Source organism: Oryx dammah, unplaced genomic scaffold (genome assembly GCF_014754425.2).
Source record: "Oryx dammah isolate SB20612 unplaced genomic scaffold, SCBI_Odam_1.1 HiC_scaffold_11164, whole genome shotgun sequence".
NCBI classification, from domain to species: domain Eukaryota; kingdom Metazoa; phylum Chordata; class Mammalia; order Artiodactyla; family Bovidae; genus Oryx; species Oryx dammah.
Window position 1 is genome coordinate 7408597 of NW_024080557.1, and position 25324 is coordinate 7433920.

Genomic DNA, 25324 nt, shown 5'->3' on the forward strand with positions numbered 1-25324 from the left:
GCAAACACCACCCCATCACTCCATTCCGATTCTCTAACACATAGCACTAGGTGCTCTCTGATACAGAATTGTGGATGTGTTTACTGCCCAACTCCAGAAATAAAAAACTAAGTCATGAGACAAAGGAGCCTTGCCTGGGTCATTGTTATAACCCTAGCACAGGGCCTGATTCATGCAGCAGCATTCGGCAAATAACTGTTAAGTGAGTAAGTGAATGAATGAATGGGCTTGTCCTCTTTTACACACCTCCTTGTCTCTGGTATTTATTTTCCTCTGCAAGACTGCTTCGAATGTTCCCTTTTAACAGGAATCTTCAAAGTCCATAAACGTATGCAAGGTTTAACGTGTATGTATGTCTCTATTTTTCTGGGTAAAGAAACACTAGCTATCATCAGAGAATGAAAAGATCAGTACCTGCTGTGGACCGAATTGTGACCCCCCCTACACACACACAGAAATTCATATGCTAATGTTTTAAGCCCCAATGTAACTATATTGGGAAACAGGACCTTTAAAGAGGTAATCAAGGTAAAATGAGGCAATGAAGGTGAGCCTTAATCCAACGTAACCGGTGCCCTTATTTAAAAACAACAACAACAAAAACCAACTACCCTTTACTTGAGTAAGTAGGTAGGCAATATTCCTTACATACATCACCCAAATTTGGCTGGATGATGGGTGATAGAATCACCTCATTTATTCATTCCCCAAATCTGGATGGACGATAGAATTGTTCCCATTCCATAGACCAGTAAATGAAGTCAGGATCTAAGCCCAGTCAATGGGTCACCTTAGCTACACATTACAGTCACTTGGAGAACTTGTTAAATCATTCTTACTTAGCCAACCAGAAAGAGCTCCCAAGTTCATTGGTCCTCGAAGAGCCCAGGCATCTCGTCCTTCTAACAAAGAGCCAGAATTAAGAACCACTGAGAAAGGCAATCACAATTCCCAGATCTTGTGATAGTCTGCCTCTCCAGGTAATCATTGCAACTACTACTGCACAACTGTCAAAGGGCTCCTGCTCATGGCATGCTCAGCGAATCTTGGTTATTTTGTTCCAGTCCACCTCCATCCTGTCTTCACAACAGCCCAATATTTCCTTGGGGATAATGCCCTCCTCCTCCTCCCACTCCTTACGGTTCAGGGGGGATGTCGCCAATTCCTGAGCTCAAGCACAGGCACTGGCCCTAAACCCCTCAGCACAGTCCCTTACCATCGATCACATGACCTATGCTGTCCAATCAGAGAGCTCTCTGCACTTGTGAGGGATAAGATGTGTCCACAGGAGGCTATGAGGCAGGAATTGCTATGGCAGTCCTGACCTCCCAAGATGAAAGCCACTGTGTGAACAGGGCTACCACAGCAGAGGAGCCAACAGAGAAACAGATTTCAGGCGACATAACTAGAAACCTAGCCTTGGGAAAGGTTTCATCCAGATCTGCACCCAGGCTTCTTAGTTAGGTGAGCCAATATAAAGCCTCCTTGTACTCAAGCCTGGTTGAGTTAGGTTGGGTTTTCTAAGGCTGAAATTCATATCACATGTGTCACATCAAACACACTCCTAGTCTCAGGACTAGAAGGGTCTTCAGATGTCAGTGGAGTGGTTTTCGAACTGTGTGTTAGGTAAGGAACTGGGATTTTTATCCTAAGTTCAACAGGGTGCCTCTTGAGAGTTTTAAGCAAGCAAACTGCCATTTCAAATTTTTTCTAAAAAATTATCCTGTATCTGTATGCAACACATTTGGGAGGCTCAAAACTAGAATGAGAAACCTTAAGATTAAGGCTCTTGGGTTCTCCAGGTGAGAAGAGATGAAGACCTAAGTTAGGACAAAGGTGGTGAAAATGAGAGGCGATGTGTTTGTAAATTATTTAGATCAGGGGTTGATTAGCTTTTACTGTCAAGGGTCTGGATAGTAAATATTTACAGCTTTGCTAACCAGACAGTGTTGCAATTGCCCAACTCTGCCACAGCAGTACAAAAGTGAAAGTTGCTCAGTCATGTCTGACTCTTTGCGACCCCGTGGACTGCACAGTCCATGGAATTCTCCAGGCCAGAGTACTGGAGTGATTAGCTGTTTCCTCCTCCAGGGGATCTTCCCAACTCAGCGATCAAACCCAGGTCCCCCGCATTGCAGGCAGATTCTTTACCAGTTAAATCACAAGGGAAGCCCAAGAATACAGGAGTGGGTAGCCTATCCCTTCTCCAGCAGATCTTCCCAACCCAGGAATCAAACTGGCGTCTCCTGCATCACAGGTGGATTCTTTACCAGCTGATCCACCAGGGAAGCTGCAGTACAAACGCAGCAATAAATCCGTAAACTAATGAGCATAACTCTGTCCTAGCATGGTCGTTTGCCAGACCCTGACTTAGATAGTAAAATGGGTCAAACCTGGTAACTAACTAGATGTGAAGGAAGAGGAAAAGGAAGAGTCAAGTTGCTGGGTTTCTGCACCTTTATATTCTCAGTGTTTGGTCCCAGGATCATAAACTCATTGAGTCAGAGGAGGAGAGAAACTTATTAAAATTATATAGTTTAACCACCTCATTTTACTGGTTATGATATTGAGGGCAGGTGCCTCTGATGCAGCAACTAGTTAGCAGTGAAGGCAGGGCCAGAATTTCCAACTGGCTTCAGCAGTGCCTCTTTTGCACTCAACTGTTCTTTTCCGTGCCTTTTCCAAGGGAAAAGATAAAGGTTTCCCTCTCTGCCTTGAGACCACCATGTTATATGTAATAAAGATTATTGTCTATTTAATAAGCAATGCTAGGCATCTATCATGTGTCCTAGGGCCACTGAGAGACTGCCTCCCATCTGGAAACCTTAAAAATCTTATCTTTGTTTCACACATTTTCCCCAAGCCATTTTTGTGCTTCTGACTTTTTTCTTTTTTAAAGATCTGATACTTTTTTAAAAAAGGGTTGTGAAACATACATCACACTTCTTTGCTCTAAGGATTATTCACTTTCTAATCTGAACAATGTTTTATGTTAAAAGCATATAAAGAATTTATTCAAGCCAAGAACTAAAGCACTGCTTATTCAGCCTCATGACAAGAAAAGAATAAATCACAGACATGTATTATCAGAATATAACCACAGTTGACTCCAATTGAAGACCAAAAAAATCTACTATGAGGCAAGTAAAATGCCTTATGCCTGCTATGCAAAACCAAAAACCATACAAAGAAAAAGCCTAGAAGAAAATACGCCAAATACTAACAGTGGCTGTCTTTCAAAGTTAGGTCCCTGGATAATATTTTTTTCTTTCTACTTTCCAAAGGGTATATGTAATAAATGTGTAATTATAATTATTTTAAAAGGTTAAATTGACTGGTAAGGAAATGCTGCTATGTTGCATTTTTTAATTCTTGAATTTCTAATAGTATCTCCCTCTAGGATAGTAACAGAATATAGCAAATTATGTAAAAAAATTTTTTTAAACCTTCAGGTTTGCAACAAACTATGCTTTTAGGTCTTTGTAACTGGATAATTTTTAATAAAGCTTTGTTAACTGGGTAATTTATTTTCCTTCATACATAGTGAATGATTCTTCTTTATGTATTTCCAGACACCACATTCTCCTCATTATGACCTTGTTTCTCTGTACAGTACCGTTTTTTTTCCCTCTCATCTCCTGACAGACCCAACATGGTTGGCTGACTGAATCTAAGTTCAAGCTTTTCTGAAAGATTATCTTTAAACATGGACTCACTGCCCTCAGGGGAGAGGTCTTGCTCACCTCCTTCTTCTTTCAGGGAGTCTTGACCTACTGGCGGCTCCCTGAGACTGGGAACCCAGATGTTCAGACAGACGACAAAGGCATCACCACAGAGCACGTGGTCATGCCAACAGGCGAGTCCTCTGGGTTCCACAGTTGGCTCTTCCACAGAGGCCAGCTCAGCATCACCCAGCTCTCCTCCATTTCCACCCCAATGATGAAGAACTGGTGGGAAGACACAGAGGACAAGCGAGGAGAAAAAGCTAGGTCAGAACGGAAAGAGGCAGCTGTGGGAGACCCATGGGGACATCTCTCTAAGTTCAAAACGACCCAATCAGCAGAAAGGAGCAGATGGGCAAGTCTCTAGGAAGCAGTCAGCAGACTGTGTGCTTAAATCAAGTTCCAAAATGCCACCATCTGAACACACAAGGGTCTGCAGGTTCCTAACAGGAGCAGCTTTGTGATCTGAGCCAGCACTTTTCCACTCACCCTTTCCAGGCTGACTTATAGCTGGCTGCCACTTCAACAACCACCCCTGGTCTCAAATATAAAATACACTCTTACTCCAAGAAGTTCCATAAACAGAACACTCTCTCTCTCAGGGTTGACTCTATTAAGATGTTAGTTTGCCGGACTGCTTTTGTCAAATCTGAGTGATTATATGTACACTATAGCACTAGGATGGAAGTTACAAAACTTAAGGCTTTTTTCTCATCTCATTGTACATTGTTCAAAAAGCCTGATGTGCTGAGAAAAATATGAATTCAGGCAACAGTTGTTTTCTGAGCACCTACTATGCACCAGTTATTCTTTTAGGAACTCATATACACACACACAGGTTATAACTGTAGTGGAAGAAAATTTCTGGTTAAAAGCATCCTCTTTGGAAATGGGCATTCATAGAAAATCTACGCTTAGATTGCCAACTTTCTTAAAAATAATAAAATATACCTAGATAATGGAAGTTAATTGGTGACAAGGCTTATACTCAGCAATCAGATACTAGAGTTTGAATACTGGGTCTTCTGAGTAATTAACCAGCCCAGCCCAATTAAAAACAAACCGCCACCTACAACAACAACAACAACAAAAAAAAAACCCTAGAAGTCCTGACATAAGATGACCCACTCCCTTGTCCTAAAAAATATTCAGCCAATTCATCTTACAATGAAAACCATGATTGACAGACCCAATTTAAAGAGATCTTCCTAATTTTTAGCATGGGCTATTTAAATATAAGGAAAGCCTAATATTTACAAACATCTGACAATATTCAATCAAAAAAGACCAGAATGAATAGAAAGAAAAGTGCACTGGAAGAAATACAGAGTGAAATAAATTTCAGTTGAAAAAATAAAAATGTTAGCATTAATATCCTCAATAAAATATAAAAAGATTACATCCACAAAACAAGATTAGGATGCTATAAAAACTTCAGAAAACTAAAAAAAAATCTCTTTGGAAAGTTAAAAATGATAGTAGAAATTATAAGTGTCATAGAAGTTTGAAAGATAAAATTAATCTACCAGAAAACAGAACAAAAAGAACAGAGATGAGAAATAGGAAACATAGATTTCAAAAATAAGAACCAGTCCAGGAAATTTATCATCTCAAAAATAGCAGCCAGAGAAATAAAGAACAGAATGAATTGGATAAAAGGAAATCAAATAAATAATTCAAAAAACTTCTCAGAAGTGAATGACATGAGTTTCTACTTTGAAAAACCACTAAGTACACAATGCAATGGATAGAAATAGACTCACACCAAAGCATAGTCTCATCAAGTTTCTCAGCACTAGAAATAGAAAAGATTTAATAATTTCAAAAAAATGTGTATTTCATACCAATGATCAAGAATGGTGAGGCTTCAGATTTCTCAAAACCAGGACTGGAAACTAGAAGATATTAGAGGCTTCAACATTGGGAGGGAAGGCAATTTTCAACTTATTTTTAAAAGTCTAATCAATTTATCAATTAAATACAAGGGTTGAATACACACCTCATCAGATACGAAGTTCTCAAAAGTATGCTTCCCATGTACCTTTTCTCAGGAGGTAACGGGGGGATAGGGTCCATCAGAACGAAGGTGGAAACAAAATAAGAGATAGATCTAGGGTCCTAGAAGAGGGACTATAACACAGACGCCAAGAAGGGCAACCCAAGGAGGCTGGTGGAAGGAAACCCAAACACGGCAGCTCTAAAGCAAGTCTAGAAATGGACTTCTTAAAACCAGCCAGAATTCTTTGGGGAAATTTTTCTTCAATGAGAAGAGATTGACAGAATACCATATGAATGTATGGAGAAGAGCTTTAACAAACAAATTTTTGTTTGGAATTAGTGATAAGTTTATAGGACATTAAGAAAACAATACCTCATTTTAAGCATTTTTTAAAGGAAATAACTCATTTTGAAATTAAGCTCACAAAACTAATAAAAATAAAATCTCAAGTTTATAAAGTGCTTAATATACTTCCTTGCACATAGTAAGTACTCAAAGAATTTAGACACTATGATGATGTTCTTAAACGTACATACATATACAGGCTTCATTCTGTTTCTTTTATTAAGTAGCCTCATACAGATACTTAACCAAAGCGTGTTTCCTCATATGCAAAATGGGAATGCATATATTGTAGCAGGCATTATTAAAAATGGTTATAAGCCACAATCCTTGGTGTACAGTAAACCCTTAATAAATGGTAGAGAATATCTGTCTATATTCATTTATATAAAAAAAATGGGCATGACTCATCTGAAAATGTAACCCTAATTTACAAATATCTAACACTTAGAGGGCTTCCCAGGTGACTCAGTGGTAAAGAATCTGCCTTCAGTGCAGAATGTGGGCTTGATCCCTGGGTTGAGAAGATCCCCTGGAGGATGAAATGGCAACCCACTCTGGTATTCTTGCCTGAAAAATTCCATGGACAGAAGAGCCTGGACTCTTTGTCCATGGGATGGCAAAGAGCTGGACAAGACTGAGCATTCAAGCAGCACTTGGAGGACACAGTTACATAGTAGCTGAATATAAAAATAACAGTGATTCTGAATGTTTACATGATCAAAGATTTTAGAACGTTAAGAATAAAGATGGCTGAACATCCTCCATAGGATAAACAAGAATATATCAATGAGACATTAGGGCAGTGGTCCTCAACCTTTTTGGCACCAGGGACTGGTTTTGTGAAAGGCAATTTTTCCACAGACTGGGGTTGGGGGGATGGTTTCCAGATGATTCAAGCGCATTACGTTTATCGTGTCCTTTACTTCTATTATTATTACATCAGCTCAGATCAACAAGCATTAGATCCTGGAGGTTGGGGACCACTACATTAGGGAATAACTAGATAGACAGATTTAGGAGACCAAGATGAAACTTCAGAAGCAAAGGTAGAAAACCTTGTTAAAAGAACATTTTTAAGAATAAAAGGAAGTGAAGTGAAGTCGATCAGTCGTGTCCGACTCTTTGCGACCCCATGGACTATAGCCTACCAGGCTCCTCTGTCCATGGGATTTTCCAGGCAATATTATTGGAGTGGATTGCCATTTCCTTCTCCAGGGATCTTCCCCACCCAGGGATCGAACCTGGGTCTCCTGCATTGAAGGTAGATTCTTTACCATCTGAGTCACCAGAGAAGACCGAAACACATACACCTTTCATTATAAAATGTATTTCCTATGGTTGTGACCTTGACAATAACCATCAACAAATTACAGGACTAGCGCTGTGATGATACCTTGAGAAACGTGGACAGTTACATATCTGTTGCCCTGTCAAGAGCTCTAATCATTGTCCTCAGTAGTGCTGCAACTGAAGAGAATGAAACTGAGCATCATGCTTACAGACATTTTTTAAGAACAGAAGGGGGCAGAAAAGAGAAGGCAATGGCAACCCACTCCAGTACTCTTGCCTGGAAAATCCCATGGATGGAGGAACCTGGTAGGCTGTAGTCCATGGTGTTGCTAAGAGTCGGACACGACTGAGCGATTTCACTTTCCTGCATTGGAGAAGGAAATGGCAACCCACTCCAGTGTTCTTGCCTGGAGAAATCCCAGGGACAGGGGAGCCTGGTGGGCTGCCGTCTATGGGGCTGCACAGAGTCGGACATGAAAGAAGCAACAGCAGCAGCAGAAAGGGGGCAGAATAAAATTACACCAGGTACAGTCAATTACCTACATAAAGTCAAGGAAGAAATATAAACTCTCCCAGGGTGATATACTGGCTGTATCAGGGTGGCATTCTTGTTTAATAGCAACAGAATGGGCACTGAAGTCATCTGAATTGGTGGTTGAATTCTTGATCCATCATTTACCAGCTGGTCACCCTGTTTGTTTAACCTTTACTCTGAGCACATCATGAGAAATGCCAACTGAATGAGTTACAAGCTGGAATCAAGATAGATGGGAGAAACACCAACAACCTCAGATATGCAGATGATTCCACTCTAATGGCAGAAAGCGAAGAGGAACTAAAGAGCCTCTTGCTGAGGCTGAAGGAGAGTGAAAGAGCTAGCTTAAAACTAAGATCATGGCATCCGGTCCCATTCAGTTCAGTCGCTCAGTCGTGTCCGACCCTTTGCGACCCCATGAATCTCAGCACGCCACGCCTCCCTCTCCATCACCAACTCCTGGAGTTCACTCAAACTCACATCCATCGAGTCTGTGATGCCATCCAGCCATCTCATCCTCTGTTGTCCCCTTCTCCTCCTGCCCCCAATCCCTCCCAGCATCAGAGTCTTTTCCAATGAGTCAACTCTTCGCATGAGGTGGCCAAAGTACTGGAGTTTCAGCTTTAGCATCATTCCTTCCAAAGAAATCCCAGGGCTGATCTCCTTCAGAATGGACTGATTGGATCTCCTTGCAGTCCAAGGGACTCTCAAGAGTCTTCTCCAACCTCATGGCAAGTAAAAGGGGAAAAGGTGGAAGTAGTGACAGATTTCCTCTTCTTGGGCTCTAAAATCACTGAGGATAGTGACTGCAGCCATGAAATCAGAAGATGATTGGTTGTTGGCAGGAAAGCTATGACAAACCTAGACGGTGTGTTGAAAAAGCAGAGATATTACTCTGTTGAGAAAGGTCTGTATAGTCAAGGCTATGGTCTTCCCAGTGGTCACGTACGGTTGTGAGAGCCAAAGAATTGATGCCTTGGAACTGTGGTGCTGGAGAAGATTCCTGAAAGTCTCTTGGACAGCAAGGAGAACAAAGCAATGAGTCTTGAGAGAAGTCAACCCTGAATACTAGTTGGAAGGACTAATGGTGAAGCTGAAGCTCCAGTATTTTGGTCATCTGATGTGAACAGCGAACTTAGTAGAAAAGACCCTGATGCTGGGAAAGACTGAAGGCAGGAGTAGAAGGGGGTGACACTGGATGAGATGGTTGGATGATATCACCGACTCAATGGACAGGAGTTTGAGCAAACTCTGGGAGATAGAGAAGGACAGGGCAGCCTGGCATACTGCAGTCCATGAGGTCACAGAGTCAGACACAACTGGGTGACTGAACAATACACAACAGTGATGTGGGGGAAGTTATTTAATCTGTCTGGGCTTTAATTTTGTTATGTAGGAAATGCATATTAACAACCATCTTGTAGGATTACTGGAACAGTCAGAGGATTTAAGACCACCAGTATGGCCTGGACCCCAATCCATCAGTAAAGTCCTTGTCTATTAACAACCAATAACAGCTATACCAATGTATGTTGGCTGAGCAGCAGTCCCAGCTGCTAATATCAGCAAGTGCCTAATATATGTTAACTATTGTTATTCTTAGTTCCTTATTTCTGTTTTCATATTTTTTCTTTCTAGGGTAAATAGGAAAATTTTTCATACCTGAAAAGTGTCTGTTTAAATATTACTTTCATATGACTATTTAGAAGATACAGTTATAGTGAATGAATAAAATACTAGGAGAGAGAAAGAGAAACTTATCACTTGAGCCAAGGATTAGAGGCCTCCAGGGAAGTCCACGACTTCAGGTTCCATTCTGGCTGCCTTCACTCATAATTGAAGAAAACTCTTGCTCCCTTTTCGAGTATCCCACTTCAAAGTAGGCACTGTACCATCCCTTCCAAATCATGGCAGCAAACACAGAGGCCATAATAAAAAAGACTTGAGATGCTGAGTTCTAAATCTGAGCTCCGTCACTAATGAGTTTATGGGACCCTGGGCAAGAGAGCCTTCACATCCTAATTTATGAAATGGGAACAGGAGCACCTGGTCCAGCTGCCAGTAGGTCAGCTGTGGCTCCAACGAGAGGCTGTACTCAGGAAGGCAAGCCAGAGCAGTAGGACTGCAATGATGAAGGCCTTGGGGTGAGCCCCAGCAAACGTGCAGTGCCAAATCCAAGCAACGGAATTTCAGTTAAGAAACCCTGGCCAGGCAAAGCAGGTCAGAGGGAGGCAGGAGCTTCGTAGGTTTGTAGAGAGGCACTTAGCAAGCAATAGACGGAGCATTAGCTGGGGAAAAGCACTCTCCCTTATCATTAGAATCAGGGGCAATGGCCTCAGCACCCTGGAAACCTAAATCTTAAGGCCTTTAAAAGCAGAAAGGAGGCAGGAGATGGAAGGAAATGGAGATGATGTTCCCATCTTGGCAAAACCGAACAGTTGGCCACATCTATTTTCAGCATCATTTCACCTTTTTTCTTTTCACCTTTCTGACATCACTCCTACTTGCTGTTATTTTCCTGAAACCCTGAAACCAGGCTGCAGAATGAGGGTGCCCTTGTGGTACCCGCTGGCTGGCCTCTACACCCAACCCTGGCTCCACAGGCAAGCACCCCCCACCCACCCCCACAAAGCCTAACCTCTCCAGAAGAGGACTCATGTTCTGAAAATTATCCCCTCTCAACATTTGAGAATTCAAAGTCCTCGATTCCATCCTTGTCCTACCTGGAATTAGTTATTACAAAATAAACTCAGGCAAGAAATGGTCACTGTCCCACTGACAGTGTCAGTGGATGTCCTTAGAGATCATCCTTTAAAAAAATCTTCTAACTGACATTAACAGTATATTAGTAGGTGATCATTTAAGTCTCATAATTTAAAAAATTCTGAAGATGATAATGTCTGAATCCAGTATTCCCCAAAGTGTCCTAACTAGGAAACCTGGGATGAACATCTTTTTAAGACTTTTTTTTTTGATGTGGGCCATTCTTACAGTCTTTATTGAATTTGTTATAATATTGCTTCTGTTTTAGGGTTTGGTTTTTTTGGCTGCGAGGCATGTGGGAGCTTAGCTCCCTGACCAGGAATCAAATCCACACCCCCTGCATTAGAAGGTGAAGTCTTATCCACTGGACCACCAGGGAAGTCACAAACATCTTCTGTTTTTAACCAGATTGCAGTTTTACCATGAACTAGTTAAGTGACCACAAGCAAGTCACTTAACATCTCTGCACCTCTTTTGTTATTTGTAAATAGGGATGATGATGGTACCTACCTCACAAGATTCATGTGAAGGTTAATGAATTAACATGTGATAAGTTTAGAACAGTGCCTATCACAGTACAGGTAGTAATATCTTTAACAGTCATGTGTTTTATTTTATAGTTATAATATTCCTTACCTGTACCAACCACCCTTTCCAGAAAGAACACCTTCTCCAAGACATAATATAGCTAAACTCTTGCTGGTGCTGATGGCCCTTGCTCTAAAAGTTACCCCTTTTAACCTTTGTATCTTCAAAATCTCCCTCTCCATTGGGTCAATTCACACACAAACTAGAAACACTCTCAAATATTTCATAACTTAAATATATATATATATATCTTGCTTTGAACTGCTTCCCACCTACATGAGACCCCCTTGTTTTCCTTCTTCCAACTTTTCACAATATTTACAACTCCCTTGACCTGATCTCTCCCTTTCCATAATTACTCCCTTTCCACAACTCCCTTTCCTTTCCACTTTCACACTTCTTCTTTCCATTTCTTGATGATACATTTGCATCAAGAGTAGCTTCCTCAAAACCCCCAAAGTATTAGAATGTGGACTTGCTTCCACATTTCATCAGAATGCTTTAAATTTTTTACCAAACCACTGGGTGCTTCCCAGCACATATCTTGTTGGCTGTCTTAGTTCATCACGTGATGCTGAGACTCTCCACTCTGAAATGGTACCCCTCCTTCCACTGACTGCTTCTCCCCATCTCCTTCAGCCTCCTCTTCCTCATCCTGTCCCTTAAACTGCTGGTACTGGTGATCCTGCTCATCACACATGAAATCTCCCTGACTTACCCACCTACTCTCTTGCCTTAGACATGCACACAGAAGGATGTGCAAAGTGAACATGTGGAAGAAAGACCTTCTAGGTGGGGAGACCAGCATAAGCAATATGGTAGGGAGTCAGCACACAGCTAATCCCTGGGCCCCTCAAGTATCAGGGAAGGTTCCTACGGGAAAGGAGTGGAGATCAGCCTGAAGCAGGAGGGCAGAGACAGTCTGGAAAGGTCGCTGACTGCTAAGGAGTTTGGGCTTGATTTTACTGGCAGTAGAGTGTCCCTGAAGAGTTGGGAGCGCTTATGTGGCTGCCACACCCTATAACTACACAATCTCAAATCCTATTCTTCCCTGCCCCCACCCCCAACTCTGAAATGTTTCTCACATCTGTTCCTCTGTTCCTTTCTTTCCCCTTATCTTATTACTTTAGCTTCTTTGGTTTTTCAATTTCTCCAGGCTGTGATCAAACTTTCCATAGAAGTTATGTTTTAAAAAAAACAGATGAACAACAAAACAAACAGAAAAACACCCTTTAAGAACATCTTCTGGGGAGTCAAAGGCAGTGAGAGGACCATTGCTGTGGGCATGGCAGCTCCTCTGATTGAAAGCAGAGCCCCCTACACTGCTCACTCTGCCCAAGTCTATATCTTCTTTTTTTTTTTTTTATTAAGATACATTTACAAACCAAGCCTTGAATCTGAAGCAACCATAAGCCCCATGAAGGAAAGGTTGGTGGCCTTACATTCTTTTATATCACCCAGTGAGTGCTATTCACAGAGCTGAGTTTATCACCAGTGCACAATGAATGTTTATTATCCAAATAGGAATGCACACTCATTTGTGCTGGGTACATAAGTGAATCTGGAAACCCACAGGGATAAACAGCAGCAACAAAACCCCTAAGACCTCAGGCTCTTACACAGAGGGAAACTAAAGTGCAGAGAGCCGAGATCAAGACAAATACCTCATTAGAGATTTGATCTACAAAACCTGGAAGAGTTTTCCCTACTGTAGAGCCCAAATAAGCAATGTTTTGTTTATTACACTGTTTTATTCTTCCCCTTAAATTATCAACATTTCCAACAAACAGCTAGTAAAGTAGAGCCAAACTACCAAACTGAAACAAAATCAGAAAGCAACACAGGACTGTGAAAAAGCTTCCCTGGTGGCTCAGTTGGTAAAGAATCTGCCTGCAATGCAGGAGACCTGGGTCCAATTCCTGGGGGGGGAAGATCCCCTGGAGAAGGAACAGCTACCCCCTCCAGTATTCTGGCCTGGAGAATTCCATGGACTACATAGTCCAAAGGGTCGCAAAGAGTCGGACACAACTGAGCGACTTTCACTCTCACTGGAACATGGCAAAGTTGGCAACAAAGCCCAGTGCCACCACCAATTAGCTGTGTGGCCTTGGAGAAATTACTTACCTTCTCTGAACCTAAAGTCTCTCAGCTATGGGCTGGGAAATCAACTATCTCATTGCATTATGAAAACTAATGTCTGGAGAAGACTCTTGAGAGTCTTTTTGGACAGCAAGGAGAGCAAACCAATAAATCCTAAGGGAAACCAACCCTGAATATTCACTGGAAGGACTGATACTAAAGCTCTAATACTTTGGTCATCTGATGCAAAGAACTGAGTCACTGGGAAAGACCCTGATGCTGGGAAAGATTGAAGGCAGGAGTAGAAGGGGGTGACAGAGGATGAGATGTTGGATGGCATCACTGACTCAACAGACATGAGTTTGAGCAAACTCAGGAGATGCCAAAGGACAGGAAAGCCTGTGTGCTGCAGTCCATGGGTCGCAGAGTCAGACAAGACTTTGCAACTGAACAACAACAACATCTGGAGAATGGCCATCAAGAGGCTGGCTTAGAGTCACCAGTAGTAACTAATGAAAAGATGTTAAACTTTCTGTTTACTAAAATAGTTGTATGCTTTCTATGTGACAGACATAGTTGTTGGCACTAGAGATTTATCAGAATATATTTTAAAAAAGTAAAATGGCTGTTCTAAAGAAGATCTAAATAAAGATGAAGATCTTTATTCCCTGGAGAACAGAATGACAGCCCCAGTCTCCTTTCCCAAGAAAAATACAATATCCATACACATATTGTGCATATGGTTTAAGGGGGTCAAGGATTCCATGAGACCTTCAGTCCCCTCTTGTGATTTTAGATTAAGATTTAGATTAAGAATCTTGCCCCCATACCAGCATCTCCAAATATACTTACTAAGAATGACTCAGGCCATGTGTTAGATTCAAGGCCCCATTTCTGACTCAAAAAAATACCATCCAAGGGAGGAGAGGAGGAACATGGATGTTATCAAGTGCCCCAGAGGAATCTCATTACTAAGGAAACACAAGCAGATTGATCTTCAGAACACCTGCTTTTCCTAAGCTTATCCATGGTATTGGTGGTGGTTTAGTTGCTAAGTAGTGTCCAACTCTTTGCGACCCTGTGGAGTGTAGCCCACCAGGCTCCTCTGCCCACGGGATTCCCCAGGCAAGAATACTGGGCTGGGTTGCGATTTCCTTCTCTAGGGGATCCTCCTGACCCAGGAATCAAACCCAGGTCTTCTGCATTGCAGGCAGATTCTTTACCAACTGAGTTACATTTCTGACTCAAAAACATACCATCCAAGGGAGGAGAAGAGGAACATGGATATCACCAAGTGCCCCAGAAGAATCTCATCACTAAGGAAACACTATCTGAGCAGATCTGTCTTCAGAACACTTGTTTTTTCCTAAGCTTATCCACGGTATTACAGGACTATAAATCAAATTCTGCTAGAGACTGGCATACATTGGATCCTCAATAAATATCTATGAGTGTAAAATGAAGACTATTTCACTTCTAAGCTATAGGAAGTAAATGCTAAGTAAGTAAGTGAAGTTGCTCAGTCGTGTCCAACTCTTTGCGACCCCATGGTCTGTAGCCTACCAGGCTTCTCCGTCCATGGGATTCTCCAGGCAAGAATACTGGAGTGGGTTACCATTTCCTTCTCCAGGGGATCTTCTGGACCTTGGGATCTAACCTGGGTCTCCCATATTGGAGGCAGACGCTTTAACCTCTGAGCCACCAGGGAAGATGAAGTAAATGCTATACTCACCTAAATTTCCAAGATGCCTTAACACCAAAGGGCAATCCTATAGTTTATTCAGGCAGATTTAATTAAAAAATTTTTTTTTCATTGTGATTATCTCAGAGAACAGAAAACAAACAGAAAGCAAAAACTAAGGCATCACAGGGTACCAACACACACCTGGTTCTAACCTCAGAGACAGAAGGCAAAAAAAGGGTGATGACTCAGCCAAGACCAGGAAGTAAATGTCCATTTCTTGGCTACTGCTTGCTCTCTTTCCTCCAGCTATAAACCACTGTCATCATGGGGGAAATAAGCAACTCAACAAAATTAAGTGCAACGTTTATCTATTGAAGCCTGGTTAATATTAAATTTTCACCTCTATGTAATACACAGGCATCTTCTCAAAAACACAAAAACCCTAAATTGACATTTTACAACCTCCAACAGGGTAGCACTACATTAAGGCAACCATGTATCATACAAATTCTGGGCTATCCCAAACTCAAATAACCCCAAAGACCACTGGGAAATTCTGAAAATCCTAATGCATCCATACCCAAATTATAACTCCAAAACCATGTTTTGCACTTGGAAGCAATTCCGTGGGAAAGCCCTCCATCTAATTTGTGGCTGAGCAAAATCTGGTCTTTGCAGGTGAATCAAGCACTGCTCTCACTGTATAAAGGGAGAGCTCATGAAAGACCCAATTTTCAATCAAATCACACACAGCCACACTTAAAATTTAAATCACTAGAGATTGAATCAATTAACCTTTTCTTAGGCTTCATAAAATGGAGTCCTTGGCTCCACCGGAAGCTCCCCTTGGCAGGCAAGACCAATTCCTTCCAGGGATAGGAAGTAAAATTTTCCTGCTCCAGTTCAACTCATCTATGGCCTCTCAAGCATGTTCTTCCCCAATTTTCCTCCAAAGGGAAGCCCTCCCTCATCTGGGCTCCATTCCTTATCTGGTTTTCCACAATAACAACAACCAAAACAAAACAAACAAACATCCAGAACTTGATGGCAAATTCCTCTTACTTTTTATTATAAAGGGAATTAAACAGCTTTCTTTTGGATGTAAAACCAGTGACGTTTCCAGGCCAAATCCATCCTTCAAGTCTGGACTAACCTGGAAACCAAGATACATATTTGCCATTGCTTTACTTGCATGTTCTTCCCTAATATAGTTCAGGGAACTCACTTCTGGAAAACTGTTTCCTTCTAATTGTCCCCATTAATGTAATTCTCTTATTCTTGTGAGGTCCTCATTATGAGCAGATGATTAATAGAGAAAAAAATCCAAATTGAGAAAAATACATATGAGACATTAACTCTAGAGAGCAGTTTGGCAGTTTCTTATATAGTTAAAACACACACGGACTCAAATTCCACTTGGAGCTATTCATACAAGAGAAATAACAATGTTTACACAAAAACCTGTATGCAGCTGCTAACAGTCATTTATTCATAATTACCCCAAACTGGAAACAATCTAAATATATAACTGGTGAATAAAGTGTGGTACATCCATTCAATGGAATGCTTGCTATTCACCAATTAAAAGGGCTGAATGATGAATTTCAAATGCATTATACTAAATGAAAGAATTCAGACTCAAATGGCAACATAGTATATGATATCATTTTATCATAGTATATGATATTTTATATAACCTTCTGGAAAATGCAAAAGTATAAAGACAACTCAGAACAGTATGTTAATCAGAGACTGTGAACAAAGTGTAACTAAAGTGAACAAAGTGTAACTAAAGTGAACAAGAATTCTTTTCAGAGTGTAGGAATTGAACTTGATTTTCTTCATGGTTACAAGACTGAATAAATTGTATATGTTTATCAAAACTCAAAGAACTACAAAAGGTAAATTTTCCTGAATGTAAATTATACCTAAATAATCTGAACTTTAAACTTTTTAAAGTACTAATGTAGAAAGAGACGGAAGGAAACACAGAGTCAAGTTTCAAAAATTAAGAATCAAACAGTTTGAATGATACTTGGAGAGAGAAATGGAGATGTTTATCTCCAGTTTAGTCAACTTAGATTAAAATTTTAAGTATCTATTAATTCATAGAATTTAAAAAAAATCAATTTTTTTTGTTATATAGCTCCCCCAACAAGATTCATGTCTGCAAGCCAAAACATTTTTAATTTTATGTTTGACTTTTCACAGCCCATTTATAAAGGAGATCATTTTCTCCCCAAAGTATTTCAGGGCATCATTTTTCACCAGAGACTTCTCTTAATCCTTATTTGGTCTAATTCTTTCCTTGGTTCCTACCAAATCAGCATGGTAGGTCAATTTTCTCTTGTTTAATGGTTACCTGGCCTAACTAAGCCAAATCTTAATTGGGTCACAGCTGTCTCATTCTGTCAGTTTTCCAATGTTACTTTCACAGAGTCCATGAATTTTCTTCCTCTTTTGCATGATCCGAAATTTCTCTTTGCAGTCAATTTGCATGCACAATTGTATAACTAAGCAATTATCAGACTAAGAGAGCCCAACCTACAAAACTGTGGGTGTTGAGTGAAAGTAAATTTTTGGTGGAGAGAGATTAAGTGTTGAGTCTTTAGTGAATAAACACACTCATGTTATAAGGAAACTCCGGGAGATAGAGAAGGACAGGGAAGCCTAATGTGGTTCAGTCCACGGGGTCGGAAAGAGTCAGACACGACTCAGTGACTGCACAACAACAATTATGATTACTTTTACTTCCTGCTGTTAACCTCATAAGGTCAGGGAATCACATAATGAATAAAATCAAATACTGCACTTAACAGTGAGGATGGCTTTTAGTTTACCTATTATATTTGTTGGTGTTATCCCAACTCTGAGGATCTGCATGCCTTCATTAGCAGCTAATACATAGACACTGTAATACCACTGGGCTATAAAAATGACTTCTGGACAGAATAGCACCAAACACCTTCCAGAGCATCAACAGCAGCTGAGTAACAAAGGAACTGAACCAGCTGGTTCCTCCCAGCACCAGGTGCCCTGGGAAAAAGGCTGCAAAGAGAAGGCAGTGAGGCGGCCCCCTGTCACCCAACAACCACCACCCCTGTGTGCTCTTCCCTTGGGAGGCAAGCTATACGAGCAGCTTCTTGCACCCACACTTTAGAAAAATCAGACTAAATATAGCCGAATGTGCTCTCATGAGCCAGCTCTGAGCTGGTAGTGCTGTGACATCCACATCAGAATATTGGGGAGGAATCAGGAGAGCACTTTTCCTAGCTCACTCTTGTGACAAAAGGACCACAGGCAAGATCCAACCGGGCTGCAGGAAGTGCTAGAGGTCTGGCCAAGCGGATAATGCAGCCCATAGGAAAAGGGACGTACCAGACGAGACAGGCGCATGCCCGTTCACTACTGAGCCCATAGAGGGCTAAACAGCCACAAAGCTAGAACTTGCTGGGGGGAACGCCGTTGGGGAACACACATCCCACTCACAGCCCTCTGTTCTATGTCCTTCCCCCATCCCCCAGTCATGAGTATTGTGTTCCAAAGCTCACTCAAAGGCGGTGCCCTTGGTTAGGTCATCCCATCCCATCCAGCTCTGAACTAAATGCTCTGTCTGTTCTCAGACCTCCCACGTTATGTTGCTTGTACTTTTATTTAGCACTTATATCATTCAGCTTTCATCTGAATCTGTCTCCAGCCAAGTGGATACAGGGGAAGGCTAAGCTTTCTTCTTTATGGACTCCCCCCCAAATTTAGTAGAGTTCCTTGTACACAGGCAATGTTCTCCAGCTTATTAACAGCGAGAGAAAGAGAGTCCGCAATTTTCTTCTCTTTCTCCTAATTCACCAAATGTACAATGTCTGACGCTTACTCCCCAGGGAACAGGAACAGGTTTTGGATCCCTGGCTGCCCCTCCCATAATGTGTCCCCAGGGCATCTACTGTGACTCACTCAGCATGTGGATGGAACACAGCTTCACTGGCTACATGTTATCACATATTCCATATGTCTTCACCTTCTCAGCACCAGCCCTGGTTCCTTCTGGCCTAAGTGCACAGCGAGACAGAAGAGAAAGAAGGGTGGCCTGAAAGGGCGGGGCCAGGTAAGAGTAGGATTAGACTGAAGTCCTGTCCGACCAGTTAGAGATCAGGAGAAGAGCTGGGAGCTGCAGGAAGTCAGTCTAGGGCTCCCCACTCTCCCTCATGCACAGTCACTGGACAGGAGCTTTCCATGATGGGCTTCCATTCATCAGTCTCAAGTCCTAAAACAGAGTGACTGGTTAAGCTGCTGCTGCAGGAAAGTCTTATCTTCTGGGATACAGAACAAAATAAATATTAAGAAAAGACGGAAAAAAAAAAGACCCTTGGTGAAAAGTGAAATGCAGGAGACTTGAGTACCAAGTAGCTGAACACTGACACGGATGCTACGCAGAGTCACAACGGAAGCAGGTTGACGGTTGCACTGCCTTTACAACGTCCACTTCTGCAGATGAACGCAGCTAAGGGTTCTCCTTGGGGAGAATATGTGGCCTACTGCAGAAATCAGATGCACCTATAAGCTTACCCATTCTTTCAGTCTGCCACTCATTCACTGACTCATTCCTTCACCCAGCCTCACAGAGAGTCTATCATGGGTCAGGCAAAAAGCCCCACCAAGGAGAAGTGCACAAAAACCATGTTCCCCACATGGAAACGCAGCTAGAAAAACTGGAGGTGGGCTAGCACCCAGATAGCCATCTTCCTCCTTGATCCCTGTGCCATGGGGGGCAATCCAAGAGGAGAGCACTGCAGGTCTCTCTCCACTCTCGATGGGCTCTCCTCTGGTGAGGAGAAAACAAGTAGACACATGCAAGCCTAGACACATGAAAGGGAGCAAGGCATCCGTAGTTGGGGCCTGTCTCTCTCTGGGTCCCAGGTTCTTGCTGCAGGAGCCCATCTCCTCTCTGCAGTCCAGGCTACCAATGTCACAGAGACAGGCGTTCCTGTGAGGGGTAAACTCTCTGCTGGGGTGCTGCTGCTGCTGCTAAGTTGCTTCAGTCATGTCCAACTCTGTGTGACCCCACAGACAGCAGCCCACCAGGCTCCGCTGTCCCTGGGATTCTCCAGGCAAGAACACTGGAGTGGGTGGCCATTTCCTTCTCCAATGCATAAAAGTGAAAAGTGAAAGGGAAGTCGCTCAGTAAGTGTCCGACTCTTCGTGACCCCATGGACTACAGCCTATCAGGCTCCTCCATCCATGGGATTTTCCAGGCAAGGGTACTGGAGTGGGGTGCCATTTCCACTTTACCATCCAGCCCAAAGTCAGAGAAAAATAACTCCTGTACCCTTCTAATCAAGACAATGTCTTTATCACGAATTGTGATTGTGACTCAGTTCAGGGCCAGCAAGGTACAGTCACTTTTCATGACTACTTCCCTTTGCCAAGAAGTTCCAACTATCTTGTTTCTTCCTCTTTCCCCAGCCACTGTTAGGATTACTTATCCTTACAATATTTTGGTGATGGGCAGTTTTGCTACTCTTTCACAGGAGAAAAACTATAGAATGTGAGCACTGAATGACTAATCAGAGGCTATCTGATAAGTTAGCTTGTTCATTTTAGATGGAAAATGCAGATCCCCTAGCCCAGTGTCGTTTACAGCACACAGCCTTCTATTGGAAATCTTTTTGGAAGGGTGGTGAATATTGGGACTCATCTTTCTGCCATGGAAGAGGAACTATTATTTTATTAGATCTGGAATAGAAACACTATATATAGTATTTCTCCATTCCATTTTTCTTATACAGCTGAGGATGACACAGGGAAAGGAAATGGGGACCAAGGTAGGATAAGTTTTCTTTTGCTCCGAAGCATTTATATTGGGTTGGCCAAAGAGTGCGTTCACTTTTTTTCCATAACACTGTATGGAAAAACCTGAATGAATTTTGGGGCTAACCCAATACTGCACTCAAGAAAAAGTTACTAAGGTCCACTAAAGTGCCAGGTACCAATCTTGGAATACAGAGGTGGATACAACACTATGCCACATGAATCTACTTTTTCCCTCTGCCTACAACTGATGTTAGAAAAGTGTCTCAATGGATACAACTGTCTCCACAGTCTCCATGGAGAATGGATTACTCTTGGTTTCTGCAGGTTACGTCCTTTCTAGAGGTCCTAGTTCTCCAGCTTAATGGAGTAATTTCTTACAACATGTTTTTAAGAAGGAAATGGATGCCAAAACAATCTCAATCTGAATGCAGACCATAACACATTCTGTGGCTGGAAAGCACAGCTTTAAGTTGCCCACAGGTATAAAACTTGGATCATAACCAGGTTAGGGACTATACCTAGGATGTTGTAATTAATTTAAAGAAAACCTAACTCAGGATAGCCATAAAATACAAGACAGCATCTCTTTTTCAATGTAAACTCAAAGCTACAGGTTCAACAAAATGAATGAGCCACTTAATTGCTCTTAACACTTTTACAAGTTCAAGCTTACTTAAGAAAACAGGTTACACACCGCAAGAAAAAAAAAAAACCTTCTAATTTGTTACTAATTACAAAAACTGACATGAATAAGTAAAAATTCAGGGTAGAAAACAGGTTCCAAACAGTACTGCTTTTTGAAAGAAGGCTGGTAGTATAAATAACAGTTACGGAGAATCCACCTTCTGGGTACCCTTAATAGGCCCTTTTCTTTAATACTCACAACTTTAGTAGTACCTAAACAGTAGTGTGCCTATTTTTTCCAGATGCAGAAACTAAATCTCAGATGTTAAGTAACTTGTATTATATTTCCTATACTATTCCCACTGGTGAAATTCCTTATTCTCAGTGTTTCTCAGTGAACTTGGGAAAACTGGTTGTTCCCTGGTCTTGGATTGGGAATTTTGTATGAAAAGGCCATGCACGACAGGACATTTAGCATTGCTGGCCCATGGGCACAAAATATCAAGCCAGACCCTGCATTATCTCAAACATGCGCTAGGCAGAAATAGCCCTCTCAGATGAAAACCACTGCTCTAGAAAAGATTTTGAGCATCGGAAGACTAAAGAGAGGGGGCACTTCCTTTAAAAGCCTCCCTACCTTCAAACCTCTCAGAAATCCTCAGAAAATTCCATGCACCCTTAGGGAGTCAGTTACAAAAGCTCCACGGATTTATTTCCCATGCATTTCATGAGTATTTGTTGAATACCTATCATGGGTCAGGTAGTATACTACAGCCTGGGAGTATAAAATGTCAAAAGTATACGGTCTCCGCTCCTAAGGGGTTGCAGTTTCACTAGAGTCCAGTGAGAGACATGAATTAAAGCAAGTGTTAGGATGGATAGAAGCACAGGTGCTAAGGGAACAGAATGCTACAGGCACTTCCCACAGACTGGGCGGACCACTCAGAAGTCAGAGGGAAAGGAGGGCTAAGACAAGTTCCCAGAGGAGTTTACTCTGCACCTTGAAAGGCCAAGTGAGAGTAGCCAGGAAGGGCCAAGTTCGAACCAAGAAGCTAGCCTTTGTAAAGACCAGAGGCAGGAATATTTGCAGCCAAAGTTTAAAAGCTCCCTTTATTCTTCAAGTTGAAGCTCATTGTGATTCCAGCTCAGGATCTCCTGTTTACTAGACAGCCACTTTAACCAAACAAGGCACTAGAAAATAAAATAAGCTCTCCACAGTCCAGGCATACTTCCTTTCAAAGCCTTTGTTTTTGTAAGGTCTGGCTTCACTGGTATAATAACCCATCAGACAAGAAATATGACTAATTCTATACTTCTTCCAGCAAGCAGGAAATTGTTTTCAAGTACACCCTGGACTGGCAACCAGTGGGAGTGCCCTTCACTTGAGGACACAGAAGAGTGGGGAAGAGAAGATATCATGTCATCTGAGGGGTGAATAGAGAGGATGCCAGAAGGTCAGCCTGCGCTTGGCCTCAGCTCAGTGAACTTTATCTTGGTGTTTTCTGTTTTTTTTTTTTCCTTTTCATCTAAAGTCTTGTCTCAGTTACCATCAACTGTAACAATGCAAAAAGTCAAATTCTCACTCTACTATTAATTTGCATGGAAAAGAAAGCTGGTTATTTTGTCAAAGTCACATATATGATTTGTTGTTATTTAGAAGCTAAGTTGTGCAACTCTTTGTGACCCCATGGACTGTAGGACACCAGGCTCCTCTGTCCATGGGATTTTCCCAGGCAAGAAAACTGGATGGAGTGGCTTGTCATTTCCTTCTCCAGAGGATCATGTATGTGTATGTGTGTATATATATGTGTGTGTGTGTATAAACTTATAATTTTATAAATAATTTAAAAGCCAAATATATACATTAAAGGTAGGTAGATAGGTAGATAGAAGTGCCCAGCTGGGGAAATCTTCAAACCTCAGCCCAAAAGAAGTCTTCTAAGTTAATGGATGTTGATTACAGGAGCTGGGGTGTTGCTTCTTCAAGTTGCTAAGTAACTAACAAGAGTAATCTAACAAGAGTCAGAGTAGCTCAGTTGCTCTCACCTGGGGTGGGGTAGGGAGGGGAGAAGGACGCCAGTAAGCTCTCATGGTTTCTTCTTGCCTCCGGCCTCCAAGGAGCAGGCTCATTTCCCCTTGGCAAGGAGCCTGCCACAGCTGGCAAGCATGCCCTCTTTCCAACACCCATTTCCTCTAGGACCTGAGCCACACTCAGGAACCATAATTCTGGAGATGATCGGATGCTCCCCTTTAGTCTCACGCTCATTTCACTTCATCATTCAGGCACAGTTTGGCTACTAGTGCGACATCATAAACCCATCTGGCCCACACATTTTACCCAGAAAGCACCCTCAGCAAAAAAGCCAGTCTTCCAAGGTGAGAGAATCTGAATGAAAACTTGGGATTCCATACAAACCGCCCATCCCGGCTTTCAACCGGGAAGTTCAAAGGAAGCAGGATCATAGCGCCCACACTGTAAAGCCAAAGGCCAAAATTATGTGAGGAAAGAAGAAGGTGGGCTTCAAGAAGAGGATTCACCCCAATCGAAGAGGTTGATTGCCCTCATCCCTGACTGATTGTTTCTGTAAACTCTGACAGCCTCGGGAGGGTTGTATGAACAGAGGCAGGTGTAGGGACACCTCCACCCTCTGGGTACATCCACTGCTGTCGCTTCTGGGTACACACGACGTGGGGCCCTCGACCCAGTAGCAGTCCATGCTTCCCCATGACGCACCTGGTGAGGGTCCTTTCCCACGTGCGGGCGGGGGGGAGCGGGGGTGGGCAAAGCGAGCATCTACCAGCTGTGAGGCCAAGGAGCTGGCTCCGGTGTATGGGGTGGGAGGTGGGGAGCATCAAAAAGGGCACCTCGGGGCTGAAATCTCAAGGCGATCTCTCGGGCTTACCCCCATTTCCAGCACATCGTTTCGCATTAGGGACACTCTTTGCCTCCAACCCTAGAGTCCTGCGCAATCGACTTGTCTTTCTGAAGCAACTGAATAAAGCGCCCACTGGCCTTCCGTGGCTCAGGTGAGTGCCAAGAAGAGGTGTTAAGAGGAAAGGGCCCGCTCGCCACCACCCCCTTTCCTTTCCTCCCCAGGTTCCCCAAGCTTCAGCGGGGATGTGTGTATTGGGGTGCGCGCGTTAAGAGGGAGCTTAAAATGCCCAAGCGTCCCTTACCTTCCACAGCCATTCTCTCAGAGCTTCCCTAACGCATGCATAATTTTCTTGGCGGAGATACTCCTCCTGCCCCGCGATCCCACCCCCTCCTCGCGTTTTCGCCTAAATATTCTGCGCTCATCTGCTCCAGGACCAACCTGCCGCGGTCACGCAAAGCGAGGCTGCCGGCTCCCGGCTCGGCGCAGAGCAGCCTGGGGACTGTAGTTTCGTCTCTTCCCACCGACCCGGGAAAGCACCCAGAGTCCTCCGTGGGGGGCGGCCCCGCCCCCACAGTGGGATGGCAGCTCCGGTTTAATCCCAGACAGAGAAATCCCTCTGGGTGGGGGGCTCTCATGGGTGGACCCGGGGACCTCGGGGAGGCGGGGACTACATTTCCCAAGATGTCGCGCGCGGGGTTTCGTTCCGCGCCAGGAGTAGAGACCCGTGATTGAGATCGTCCCTGTCGATTAGAAGAGGGTAAGCGCCTGGCAGGGCTCTTGCGGGAGGCAGGAGGCGGCGGGGTTTGAGGTGTGACCTTCTGGGTTTGTCGCTGACCCCCTTGGCCACCTAATTAGTGAGGTTATCAGAGTCACCGGCCAGGTGTGCTTTTTCCGCCTGGGCCAGAGAGCCGCTGTTTTGGGTGCGGTTGAAACTTGTTCCTCTAAGACCTGGGAGGTGGGTTAGGGAGAGTCTTGCTGGGTGATAGGACTGTGTTCTGATCCTCCAGGTGG

At 42.9% G+C, this 25324-nt stretch overlaps 1 protein-coding gene across 4 annotated transcripts in view; it reads right to left on the bottom strand.

Annotated features, from left to right (window-relative positions):
• Positions 1-24807, bottom strand: part of LOC120860722 (sterile alpha motif domain-containing protein 12) — a 449519-nt gene extending 424712 nt beyond the window's left edge. For 2 of the 4 annotated variants that reach the window (XM_040236469.1, XM_040236468.1), the window contains exons 1-2: positions 24615-24786; positions 3744-3947 (exon numbers count right to left, since the gene is read on the bottom strand). In XM_040236469.1, the coding sequence (XP_040092403.1) occupies positions 3744-3947; positions 24615-24627 (217 nt within the window). In that variant the 5' untranslated portion in view covers positions 24628-24786. Of the gene's footprint in view, positions 1-3743; positions 3948-24614 lie in introns of all 4 variants that reach the window. The other 2 variants (XM_040236471.1, XM_040236470.1) reach the window with 1 other exon arrangement.
• Between the last annotated feature and the right edge of the window lie 517 nt (positions 24808-25324).